This window comes from Microtus pennsylvanicus, chromosome 10 (assembly GCF_037038515.1).
Source record: "Microtus pennsylvanicus isolate mMicPen1 chromosome 10, mMicPen1.hap1, whole genome shotgun sequence".
NCBI lineage: Eukaryota > Metazoa > Chordata > Mammalia > Rodentia > Cricetidae > Microtus > Microtus pennsylvanicus.
In genome coordinates, this window is record NC_134588.1 from 49,641,044 (window position 1) to 49,654,409 (window position 13,366).

Consider the following 13,366-nt stretch of genomic DNA (forward strand, 5'->3'; position numbering starts at 1 on the left):
CACCACAATTGGACACTAGTCACTGAAACTGATCATGTATTTATTAGTTTCCTATGTAATGCCAGCATCTGATGTTTAATAAATGCAAATAGAACTTTTCTAACTTAATCATGCTTACTGGCTCACCTTTGTCTTTCTTGTTATTGATTGGCCATTTCTCAGCAGGGTTCATTAGAAGTGCACAGGCCTCCAGCGGGTCCCCAGCTCTGCCTCGAAAACAAAGAGATAAGTCACCTAGCAGCCTCTTAGAAGATGCCAAAGAGACATGCTTCACCAGGGATAGGAAGGGAGGCTTCTTCAGCTCCTTCATGAAAAAGAGAAATGCTCCCACACCCCCTAAGCGCAGCAGCTCTTTTCGCGAAATGGAAAACCAGCCACACAAGAAATATGAACTCACGGGTAACTTCTCATCTGTTGCTTCTCTACAGCATGCTGATGGGTTCTCTTTCACTCCCGGCCAGCAAGAGTCGAATCTGGTGCCAGCCAAGTGCTATGGGGGGAGCTTTGCACAGAGGAACCTCTGTAATGATGACAGTGGTGGGGGCGGGGGCAGTGGCACTGCTGGGGGTGGGTGGTCTGGCATCACAGGCTTCTTTACACCTCGCTTAATCAAAAAGACACTGGGCTTACGAGCAGGTAAACCCACAGCCAGTGATGACACTTCCAAGCCTTTTCCAAGGTCAAACTCTACATCTTCCATGTCCTCAGGGCTTCCAGAGCAGGATAGGATGGCAATGACCCTTCCCAGGAACTGCCAGAGGTCCAAACTCCAGCTGGAAAGGACAGTGTCCACCTCTTCTCAGCAAGAAGAGAATGTGGACAGGGCTAATGACATGCTTCCAAAAAAATCTGAGGAAGGTGCCGCTCCAGCCAGGGAGAGACCAAAAGCCAAACTATTGCCCAGAGGAGCCACAGCCCTTCCCCTGAGAGCCCCTGATCCGGCCATCACAGAGAGTGACTCTCCAGGGGTAGGGGTGGCTGGAGTGGCAGCTGCCCCCAAAGGCAAGGAAAGAAATGGTGGGACGCGACTTGGAGTCGCTGGAGGCCCAGAGGATGGAGAGCAGCCAGGCTGGTCTTCTCCGGCCAAGGCTGTAGCTGTCCTCCCAACCACCCACAACCACAAAGTGCCAGTCCTTATATCACCCACTCTGAAACACACTCCAGCGGATGTGCAGCTCATTGGCACAGACTCTCAGGGGAATAAATTCAAGCTCTTATCTGAGCATCAGGTCACATCCTCTGGAGACAAGGACCGACCCCGACGGGTAAAACCAAAGTGTGCCCCACCCCCACCACCAGTGATGAGACTACTGCAGCATCCATCCACATGCTCAGACCCCGAGGAAGAGCCAGCTGCCCCACCTGCAGGACAGCCCACTCCAGAAACCCAGGAGGGAGGAAAAAAGGCAGCTCCAGGGTCCGTGCCCAGTAGTGGGAAACCTGGGAGGCCAGTGATGCCCCCGCCTCAAGTGCCTTTGCCCACATCTTCCATCTCGCCAGCCAAAATGGCCAATGGCACAGCAGGTACTAAGGTGGCCCTGAGAAAAACCAAACAGGCAGTGGAGAAAATCTCAGCTGACAAAATCAGCAAAGAGGCCCTGCTGGAGTGTGCCGACCTACTGTCCAGTGCAATCACGGAACCTGTGCCCAACAGCCAACTGGTGGACACTGGGCACCAGCTGCTTGACTACTGCTCAGGGTACGTGGACTGCATCCCTCAGACTCGCAACAAATTTGCCTTCCGAGAGGCTGTGAGCAAACTGGAACTTAGCCTACAGGAGCTGCAGGTGTCTTCCACAGCTGCTGGTGTGCCTGGGACAAACCCTGTCCTTAATAACTTATTGTCGTGTGTACAGGAAATTAGTGATGTGGTGCAGAGGTAGCCATTGTCAGCCTGGTGGGAAATGCACACATATCTGAGGGGAGAGGGAAAGGGACTCATTTTCCTGTGTTCTTGTTTTTAAAAAGTGACAGACTGATACTTGAGTGTGTTTATGTGAAGTACCTCAGATCCCTGAATTCTCACGTTTACAGGTTCATCTCATAATAGCAAAGGAAGTCACAGAAATAGATAAGTCAGTTTGGTGGAGCAAGGAAGTGCGGACAGAGTTGGAACCTGCGCTGGAAAGTAAGGGAGCATATGTCATACGAAAGTGCAGCCCCTCTCTAGCCGGAACAGCCTGTGCACTCCAGTGGGCTGCTGGCAGTTGTTCTGTATCATGAAACAGGCCTTGACCTGGCATGTCCTGGGGTGATTGTGCTTCAGCTCACCATGCAGATTCAGGAAGAGGAGAAAGCCAAGCAAGGGATGTAGCAGGAGTTTTTACTCAAGGCTGTCAGAAGTGGCTCCCATGGGTCATTGCTGCTGTAGCAAGAACTGCAAATTAGATTGCTAGAATACTCAGCTGTTAAGTGTGGCCCTCTGTCTGCTTTTGCCCTGTTTACCTTGGGTGTATTAGTTGGTACAAGAAGTACAGAATTGGAGGGACATTTAGGCAGGTTGACACCTAAAACTGATGACAACTAGCAGTCACCCCTCCCACTCTTCTAGCATGTTACTTCCTAATGGACCAGTATCCACTTGCTGCTTCTTGGTGGCTGTCTGTAAACCACGGACATGGGGGGTGGGTCTTAGTGGTTCTTCTCTGTCCCTTGCTGGGCAAGCTGTCTGTCCTTATTTCTGGCAGCATTCAGGGCATTACCCAGCATCAATGTCAAAAGTAGTGGTCATTACAGGTTCTCATCGAGGAGACCTTCTATGCCCCTGAATACTGACAAAATGGCCACTTGAGCAGCTATAAATAATCTTTTTTTAGATTAAAATACCAAGGAGTTACAGTACCTTTTTGATGCTGGCTGGGCCCAGAGGCGTGAGGCTGAGAAGAGAACCTTTTCCTGCCCATGACACCCTGCACTAACCCGGTGACAGTGGAGAAGGCCTTTTCACTAAGGCTTGCCTCCGCAGTCTTCCATGCTCTTTCTCTGCTCACATAGCACACTACCCCCTCGTCGCACTTGATGTTGATGGAGTTTGTGTTGGGAATATAGTTTTATTTATTTTGTTCTTTCACCTCTATTTTAAGAGTGCATTATAGGAGTGGGTTATTTTCAGGGAGCACCAATTAGACTTAGAAACCTAAGGGTTTAACCTGCAAATAGGATTTGCCTTTGAAAAATAGGCATTTCCTGTCCCTAAATTACAGGTATGGAAGCTAATAGGGTAACATGGATTAAAAACTTAGTAGGCAATATATTGTTGATGTTTTTGGTGCTGGGTCTAATTCCAGTTTTGTTTTGTGTTGTGTTGTTTTTTTAACTTTGTGAACACACCCCTATCATTCCCCAAAGAGAACCCAATACAAAATACCTTTTTTTTCTTCTCTCAGAGTATTAATGCAGGAAGATGGGAACTCACTAAGCAGTGTTTTCTTCCTGATCGTCATCCATCACTGTCAGGTCACCGCCCATCTTTGGATCTATTAATTGAAGGCACTAGCCCAGATTCTCGAGAGTGTTTGCAGACTAATCTGCAGCTCCCTTTGAGAGCCTCTCTGGAGAGCTCTTAGTGTGGGTACATTGGGTCGCTTTTCATTCTCCGCTGATTCTCAAATGAGAAACTTTAGAACTGCTATGCTTACAATAATCGGGCCAGAATCCTAAAAGGGAAACTATTTCAGGTTGCATTTGGCATGCTTGACCAAGGAAGAAATGTAGTTTTCATTAGAAAGGATATTTGGATACTCCAGAGAAGGCTCAGGGTAAGAGGAGGTCTGGAGTGGAGGAGACAGCTCCTACAGGTGTCAGTGTGTTCCCACGGCTGCAGTCAGGGCAGCTAGGGATCAGGTTAATGCCCTTGTAGTAGTTGGAAGAGAATTTTCCCACCTCCTCCTTCGCCACTCCCCACGATTGTATGCACCCGTATACTTGAATCTGTTTTAGCAGTTAGCCTCATATAGATGGGGAGGAGAAAGCTAAAATTTGAGGCCGTTATTAATGCTGCTTTTAAAGTTCATCCCTGCCATAATGGGATATCATAAGAGATATAGTTGTTTTCAGATTTGGGTCTTGTTTTGTTTTGTTTGTTTGTTTTTGTTGGATAGTTGGTTTTCCCTTGAGAGTTCTGAAAACAGGTTTGGAGAAACACTACTGAGTATCTCAGCTCCCTGCTCTTCTCAGTCTGAGAGGCTGAGGGCAGCACCGATTCTGTCCTGCAGAGTGGGTCATCCCTGAGTCCGCGAGCTGAACTGACTTTCTCGGCACTGCCACGAGTAGCATTGACTGTTGTAGCACACGCCCCATGATGCATGAACTGTGGCTTTCAGGGACTAGGCCTCAGGTCACAGAGGCCCTGTCAACTTGCTATGGAAGAATGATTTAGGTTTTTCCTTTTATATACCTGCAAGGGACCAGCTTAAAAACAGCAGATTTGAAGGTTTGAATCTAAAGCAGAGAAACTGCTTTTAGAAATTAAAAATGTTACTTTACTATATGTAGCCTGAAAACAGCAGATGGCAGGTCCTAAAGTCGTTTGATCTATGCATGTCTTGCCACAACTTCATCCCTTTATGCAAAGTCTTGTGGATTCAGTTGGGTCCCCACCTTCACGTTGCATTTTGTAGTGAATATATCCTAATTGTGCTTACAGCAAGCTTTTTTTTTTTTTAAGCTTTGGCTACAATTATAGTTCACATTTTCAGGTGTTTTCTGTCATTACATTCAGAAAGAGAAACCTTAAAATAGGCTTTTCTTAAAAGATGTGTTTTGTAGTAAATTGGACTGAATTGAACATGGTACACCAAACTAGATCTCTCTAGGGAGAAAATGATTGGGTCATTTCAGGATGGCCTCTGTGTAAGGTCATCATATAGTGGAGACTAGTTTCCAGCAGCAGTGTCAGGTTTCAGTTGGAAATGTTCTAACACTGTTGACAAGCTGACTGATTAAACTGTTTCTTGGCATAATGAAGACTGGGTTTTTGAGTTTAGGGGATCCAGCAACGCCAGTAGTGTAAGGTGATGTTTGTAGACTAGGTAACTCAGGTACCCGGTACACGCTCCATAAATGTTGACCGATAGTGTTCACTCCTAACCCAGGAGTGCGCAATAGTCCTGTAGAGGGTTTTAAAGGGAACCTCATGAACTCGCCCCATTCTACACTGGAATTCCTGGTGGACTGACAGAGTAGCTAGTATGTTTCCCAAGAACTTCTCCAGGTTTCAAACACCACTGGCTGAACAGAACACTCTAAGCCCTTTTCTTTGCAGAAGAAGGACCTGGAGAGGATGGCTGTCACTAGTCGGTTATCTTCGAGCAGTTAGTGACAGAGCCGAGGGGAGAATTCAGGAGTCCTGACACTGGTGGTTCTCCACCGCTCCTGCTGCCTTGTGAGGTGCTCAGCTAGACAATCAGTATCCATGGTGCTGCACGCTTGTAAAGCACAGGCTCTGGCGGGCCCTGGCGGTGACAGTGTAGCCAAACAAGCCTTTAGTAGAATTTGGTTATGAAGCCAACATAGCCCTGTTCTTCTAGACCTCAGCCACACAGAAATCTGCACTTTGTAGCTAAAAATATCTAAATCTGAGTTATTTCAAAACAAAAAAAGAACAAAACCAGTCTTACATTCCTTTTTGTTCAAAAAGAAATCTATTGTTGTGTCATTTTAATGACTGAGGCATAATGGGAAAGCACTTGAGAAGTAGATGCGATCCGACTATGAAGCTGGATTGTGATTTCTGTAGAGGATGGCCTGACCTGGACCTGCAGCTAGAGACTCTCCTCTGGAGTTCGCTAGAGTCACATATGAAACTGCTCATAGTTTAGAGCTGGGAACGTCAGCAAACTGGGGACCAGTTGTTTGGTTTTGTTCTCGTTGTTAAGAACTAGTAAAGTAGTGGCACGTAATCCTGGCAGTGAAGGAGCTGAGGCAAGAGAATCTCCAGATCCACATCAGCCTGGGCCACAGAATAAGACTCAAGAGGAGTGGGGGTTTGTCCCTCTGGAGCCCAGCAGCTTGTCTGGGCCTGGATTGAAAGATGAAGGCCCTCTTTCTTTAAAGCAGTCATCTGGTATGCGCTCAGCAATTACGTCCTTGCTGTGGTGAGAGCAGACTCATTTCCTGTTCATGTTGACAGTATCTTTTAAAACTAATATCTTGGCGGAGGGAGGTAGAGAACTGATGTACTTGGAGGATTTCCAGAATTTCTCTACCAGTTATAAATGACATTGACATTGATCATCTCTCCTTTAAAAAAGGTAGCTGAGCTTACCTCACCTATTAGATAATCGTATGTGCAGGTAAATCATATGGAGGTAGGCAGCTTACATCTAGCTGCACTCTACTCTAACCTCCCTGAATTTGTAGTAATCGTGTGAGGTGACTTTTCTGATCTCCCCATATTTGTCTATCTTTGCTAGTGCTATCATTGTCATCATTAGGCTGCATCTTCAGGGGAGTCAGTACTGGGTTGATAGTCTTTATTTCTGTTCTTAGCGACCTGTTTCATCATCTTGCATGCATTAATTGCTTCACCGGGATCTGGGATCCATCTTTACACCCCCAGCATCTGCTGTGGCCAGTAACTGTTACATCCACTGTCAGCTGCCTTAGCTTCGTCAGGTAGCCATCCAGGTCTTTGAAAATTCCTGTTTGAGTTTTATAGGCATGCAGGAGCCTAGAGCAAGTCAGTTCCAAGGGGATCTGTGCACAGACTGGCCAAGGCAGCCCAAGAGTGCCCATGGCTCCCATGTTGCTAGGATCGCCTCCCAGGTAGAGAGGCGTGGCCTCGGGATGCTTCTAAAACTTGGCCCACTCCTAATGTCTCGTGCATAGAGTTCCATTTTTCCAACTTAGGGGTCATGGTGCTTGGAGTACTGGTTGCTGTCCCCTGCTCTAGTCAGCACAGCACGGTGCCCCAACTTCACTGCTATTGCCTGTGATCCTGCTAGTGAGGAGGCTGGCAGCTGACTGTTGTCTCCAGCTTGTCTTTGTAAGGCTGCTGATTTCCATGTCATGTGTGCGTGTCCGTCTTGACTGAGTGTTCCATGATAACTCTTTCGTTTTGGACTAGGTCCCCACATGACCCGGGAGACCATGTGCTGTGCCCTGGATAAGATCTGGGGCAGTTTGTCTTGATTAGAAGCTGACAGAGTGGCAGAGGCCATGCTCAGAGCTGTGCCTTCAAGGATGGCTTCCTGAGCATTGCTGGGAGAAATACTTGACTGCATCAGGACTCACAGTCCTTGCTTGTCAGTTTAGAAGATCCCTCCTCCCCAGTCAAAATGCCTCACCTTTCTCAGACCTGTGTGATGAGCTGAGGGACCCACCCTCCCTCCACACACACCTCCTTGCTCCATCCAAGGGGAAGTATGGCCACTTCCTTGAGACGCTAGCATCTTCAGGGGAGAATGGGGCTGTTCTGTCAGTCCTCTGCTCTTCCCAGGGTACGGCCCTAATCCCTTAGGACATGGGGGAGGCACTGTCAAATGCCAACAAGTTAGTAAAAAAGAGATACAGAGAGTTTTGTGGGTGGAACTTGCTTGCCTTGTTTCTGTGGCCCTGAATAGGAGTTGAACATCTTGTTTTTAGGGACCATACAATTTAGTGGCATGTGGGACTTAAATATTTCACATTCATAGGTTCTTAATTTTCATCAGTTGTAAGTTCTTTGTTGAATCAGGGCTGCAATGCTTCAGGGTCCTTAGTTCCCTACATTATGCTTGGTGTTCTTAAGACCTATGCTGTCTGTATTGGGAATGGCAAGAATGCGGATGGTCGGAGCCACATGAACAGTATTCTTCCATCTGACGGCCAGCTTCCACTATACCACTTACACTCCATCATGAGAAGCCTTTGCTGAGACCTGAAGAAAGGACCTTTCAGGAAAATGAGTATTCAGAAACTAAAGAGAAGGGCAGGTACTCTCCACAGCTCCTGCTTCCCTCTCTCTGAGGGCAGAAGCAGTAGTGTGGTGAGCGTGCTGCCCTGATCAGCTCCCTGAGCACACTGCACTCTGAAAGCCTTCCTTGGAACCCTGCACTTTCTCTCCCTCACAATCAGATTCTGTAGTGACTATCAGTGGAGAAACCCCAATTTTGTGCTTGCTTGGTAAAAGTAAATTTGAACGTTTTTATGGTGGTTGATAGAACTTTGTCCTAAATTTTGCTAATTCAGACTCTTTAAAACCCTAATGTTTATACCAAAGGTTACACTGCAGGCCTGGGTGGTACACAGAGGGCGAAGCCCACAGTGGGCACTGTGTGCATTGCTAAGGGGACACAGTGCCCAGTGAGACCATGTGGGATTTAGCTAAAACATGTCAGTCATGGGTCACACTACCACTGTTGTCAAGTTTGTTCTTAATTGTTACTGTAATATATTTTCGATTGTTTTTCTAATTTAATTCTCTCACTCTGTTGTCTGACTGTGAACTGCTAACAGTGTTAAACTTGATGTAAATAAATGATGCCCTTGGCAGGGACTGCTTCCTGTCGTATCTCACATGGTTTGCAAGTTGTGTTTTGTTTTAAATAAAGGTTGAAGTATTTTATCGGCAAAGTGGGCTTGAGTTGGAATATTTCTCCCAGGATTTTAATTGAGAGGGCAGCTAAGCAGATCTTTATAGTTGTACAGTGGATGATCAGTGAGCATCCCTCTAATACATCCTTCTGGAGTGGGCTGTGATATGGATCCTCATCCTGTGATGAGTGTTGTGCGTACAGCACCTTCGGAGCCTGAGCTGGCTGATATCAGGTAGGTCATGTGTGGTTATGTATCCAATGTGTATGGACTACACAGAGACTTGATTCTCTGAAAATCCATTCTGAACACAACTGCAAATATGTTCTTAGATTGTCTTGAGACATGTATTAAACAGAGTAAGTATAGATCCTCAAAGAGAGTATTCTTAAAATTATTTACCTCTTTTATTTTTTCATGCTTACAAGACAGGCATGTGTCCTTCCCAAGGTGGCCTCAAACTTGCCATGCAACCAAAGATGAACTTAGATCCCCCCCCCCCCGCTGGGGTTGCTGTTGCATGCCACCACACTGTTCATATGGGTGCTGGCAGTTGAGCCCAGGACTTCATACATGATAAGCACTCTTAACAACTGACCCACATTTCCAGGTCCCAATACCTTTTTGACACATTTGTACACATTCATCGAGGACAGTGTGGCCAGCGGCTATCATGACACAGTCAGGTAAGAACTCGGTCGTGGTGTTCGCCTGCAGAGTGTTTCAGAAGAGCTAACAGTGAAGATTCTGAATGCTCTCACCACAACGAAATCTGGTCATGGATATTCTAAATACCTGATTTGGTTACTGCAGTGTGCGCATGTCTAGAAGCTCTCCTGGGCATTGGTAGTCCTCCGCATGATGAGCTCCCTGACACAGCACGAGTGGGGTCAGACAGCGTTGACCCTGACTTATTCCGAGCAACACGTCTTACACATTGATCCATGTCACTGTTTCTCATGCCCCAGGACTCTCCCCTCTGTGTGTGCATCCACGTCCAGGACCCCATCATCTACTGATGGACTCAGGCTGCTTCTGTCTCATGCCTCAGCACAGAGCTGCCCTGAACACGCGCTCCGGTATCTGTCTTACATGACTCCATTTCTCTTCACTCCCTGTAGTGGGATTTGTGTTCATATTTCAGCATTCCCAAAATTCTGTGTACACTGGAATGTTATACATTGTAGCATATTTAAAGCTGTTGAAGTGTATTTTTGAATTTTTAATGTCTATAAAATACTTGAGTATCGTGATGTTTTAAATCATTGTATAACTGTTGAACTGTTCAACACTGTATAATGTTGAAATTATGTTAAACATCACTTCCTCGTATTCATTCCTAATTTTTTATTTTGAAAATAGTCTCACTACATTGTCCTGACTGACCTTATCCTTGCTGGCTTTGAACCCTAATCGTCCTCTGAATGATGAAATTACCGGTATGGGCCACTATGCCCAGCCTCAAACCCTTCTAGCCAGTTATTTAAGTGTGCGGTACCCTCAGAGGCCAGAAGGATTCCCTCTGTTTTCTTAGGGTAATTTTATAGTTTCAGATTATACATTTTTATATTTAACTCAAATTTTGTTGTTTTAGCTGAGATTTTTTAAAGCTTTTTGTTTTTCCTTTTTGTAGTACTAGGGACCACATAGGCTAGGAAGATATCACTGAGATACATCTCTAGTCCTTGGCCTTTTGAGTATAGGCTGACCTTGAGTTTTGAATCCTACACCTCTGCCTTCTAAGTGCTGGGGTTACAGATGTGCACCTTTGTGCCAAGCTATACTTAATGCTTTGCATGACTACTGTACCATTTCCATAGTGTCTGTGCTGGTTTACCTTCTCCCCAGGAGTGTCTTACAGGTCCTTTCCGTAGCCCCCCTAGGGGTTGTTGTCTTAATTTTCCGGTCGGGGTAAGGTGTGTCCTCTGAGTTAATCATGGTTCCTCTGGAGGGAAGACAGGAGCTCATGCAGCTTAGATTGACAAGCCCCTTCCTCTAGGCTACCTGAGCACTCAGTTGCTGCAAACGGGAGAGACTGGTAGAGTTGCTTACACGTTGAGCAGAGAGCTCCAGGGCTGTAGTTTTCTGAGTTACATCCGTGCTAGGATAGGCTTTCTGGTGATGTAGCACCTGAAAATCGCCCAAGTTTCTGTACATCACCCCTAAACTCATTGATTAACCAAGGTAGACTTGGATGGAACCATCCCTCTGGTTCGGCACTGGTGCCCTGTCAGAGGTGAACAGAAGTTTGTTCATGTCGTCTTTATCAGGAAAAGCTGCATGATACGTGCACAGTTCGATTAACTTTTCTGTTCCATAGGATGAATACTTGGCTGTTGCTTTTGTCTCTCTTCTAAGACTTTAAAAAAAAAAAAAAGATTATGTGCTATAAGTGTTTTGTCTGCATGTATGCCTGCATCACATGCATGCCTGTTCCCACAGGCCCAGAATAAAGTGTTGGGTCCCCTGGGACTGGAGTTAGAGGTAATAGTGAGCCATCTTGTAGGTGCTGGGAACTGACCAAGTATTCTTCGTCACTGAATTCTCTTCCAGCTCACTTGTCTTTTGAAGAGCTTCTATTGTCTTCAAACTGTTGTTGAAGTTTTAATGGGCTTATTTGTTGAGCTCTTTGAGCTCCTTCTATGTTCTGGAGAATAACTCAGTGTCACTAACATAGGTTGTCTCTGCCTGATGGTTTATTTGGCCTTTGGACTTTTTAGTTTGATGAAATCCTTTTGTCATTTATTGCTACTTTACTGCTTTGCTACTGGGGACTTTTCCAAAAAAACCATTGCCTGTACCAAGGTCTTCAAACATTGGTGTCCTAGTTTCAGGTTTTAATGTAAATCTTTAATCTGTTTTGAATTGGTTTTATATGTGGTGAGAGCTAAGATCTACATACACACAGCCACATTACCCAAAACCATTTATTACAGAGACTACCCTTCCTCTGTTGCACTTTCTTGATACCATTGTAAAAAGTCTGTTGGCCTGAAGTGCATATATTGTATTTCTCTGCATTCTGTTTCATTGGTGTGTGTTTATGTCGGTACCACGATGTTTTGGTTCCATACTTTGTAGTAACTTTCAAGTTAGGTAATACAATACAGCTGTGTCCTTTTTGTTTGAATTCCTTTGGCTACTTAAGGATTTTGTAGTTTCTTAAAAATTTTGAAATCATTTTCCTATTTGTGTGAAAAATGTCCCAGTCTTTCTCATCGGTGCTCTTTCAGTTTTCAGTGTAGGCTATTTTACTTCCTTGGTTACTTTTATTCCTAAGTATTTTATTATAATTGTAAATAAGTTTGTCTTTTTGATTTTCTTTTTCAGATAATTGGCTGTTAATGTATACAAACTACTTTTTTTAAAATCCTCCTGCCCACACATAAGTGCTAGAAATAACAGATAAGCAAGCTCATCATTCTTACCAGTTGATTTGATTTTTTTTGTTTTGTTTTGTGATTTGAGACTGGGTTTCTCTGTTTAACAGCCCCTGCTGTCCTGGAACTCATTTTGTAGACTAGGCTGGCCTACAACTCAGAGGTCTGCCTACCTCTGCTGGGATCAAAGGCATGCGCCATGTTGCTTTATTTTTTTATTATTATTATTTTTTATTGTATACAGTATTCTCAGTACTCTGTCTACAGGCCAGAATAGGGCACCAGATTTCATTGCAGATGGTTGTGAGCCACCATGTGGTTGCTGGAATTGAACTCTGGACCTTTGGAGGAGCAGGCAGTGCTCTTAACCACTAAGCCATTTCTCTAGCCCCACCACGTTTTTTTTTTAATAGCAGGTTTTTTTTTAAAGATTTATTTATTTATTATGTATACAATATTCTGCTTGCATGTATCCCTGTGGGACAGAAGAGGGCATCAGATCTCATTACAGATAGTTATGAGCCACCATGTGGTCGCTGGGAATTGAACTCAGGACCTCTGGAAGAACAGCCAGTGCTCTTGACCTCTGAGCCATTTCACCAGCGCCCCCACCACGTTGCTTTTATACTTGATTTTTTGAGGGGTTTTTTTTTAAACATTAAGAGGTTTTTCAATTGGTTTTTCTGCATCTATTGAAATGATCATATAGTTTGTACCTTTCATTCTGCTAATATGATAGATCATTTAATCATTTACAGAGATTGAACCATCCTTGTATCCCTGTAAAGAATTCCTTTTGGTCATAGTGAGTGATCTTTTTGTTGTGATGTTGTTTTAGACTGTATGGTTTTATTTATTTGTTTGTTTGTTTGTTTTGTTTTTCGAGACAGGGTTTCTCTGTGGCTTTGGAGCCTGTCCTGGAACTAGCTCTGTAGACCAGGCTGGTCTCGAACTCACAGAGATCCGCCTGCCTCTGCCTCCCGAGTGCTGGGATTAAAGGCGTGCGCCACCATCGCCTGGCCTAGGCTGTATGTTTTGTTAAGGATTTTTGCATCTGTGTTCAGCAGGGATGTTGACCTATAGATTTTTGGGTTTGGCGTGGGGTTTTATTGTTTTTATTTTATATCCTTGTCTGATTTTGCTATCAAGGTAATACATCATGGAATGAGTTTGGTAGTATTCCTTCAATTTTGGGGTAGTTTCAATAGAATTGGTATTAGTGTTTGTTGTTTAATAAAACCAACCTTAAACTCCTAACCCTCTTTTCCCAATCTCCTTGGTGCTGGGATTACTACTGTGTTTCACCACACCCAGATTTATTTGAGAATGGGTTTCTCAACACAGCTCTGGCTATCCTGGAACTTGCTGTGTAGACCAGGCTGGCCTTGAACTCAGAGATCCAGCTGACTCTGGATTAAAAGGCACGGGTCACTATGCCCTTCTCAGAATTTAACTCTATTAAGGTAGATTTG

General features: G+C 44.8%; 1 protein-coding gene across 7 annotated transcripts in view; it reads left to right on the forward strand.

Moving 5' to 3' along the window:
* Positions 1-8,553, forward strand: part of Abl2 (ABL proto-oncogene 2, non-receptor tyrosine kinase) — a 91,930-nt gene extending 83,377 nt beyond the window's left edge. For 2 of the 7 annotated variants that reach the window (XM_075988324.1, XM_075988325.1), the window contains 2 exons: positions 166-399; positions 709-8,553. In XM_075988324.1, coding sequence (XP_075844439.1) covers positions 166-399; positions 709-1,883 — 1,409 coding nt within the window. In that variant the 3' untranslated portion in view covers positions 1,884-8,553. Of the gene's footprint in view, positions 1-162 lie in introns of all 7 variants that reach the window. The other 5 variants (XM_075988318.1, XM_075988320.1, XM_075988319.1 and 2 more) reach the window with 3 other exon arrangements.
* The last annotated feature ends 4,813 nt before the right edge of the window (positions 8,554-13,366 follow it).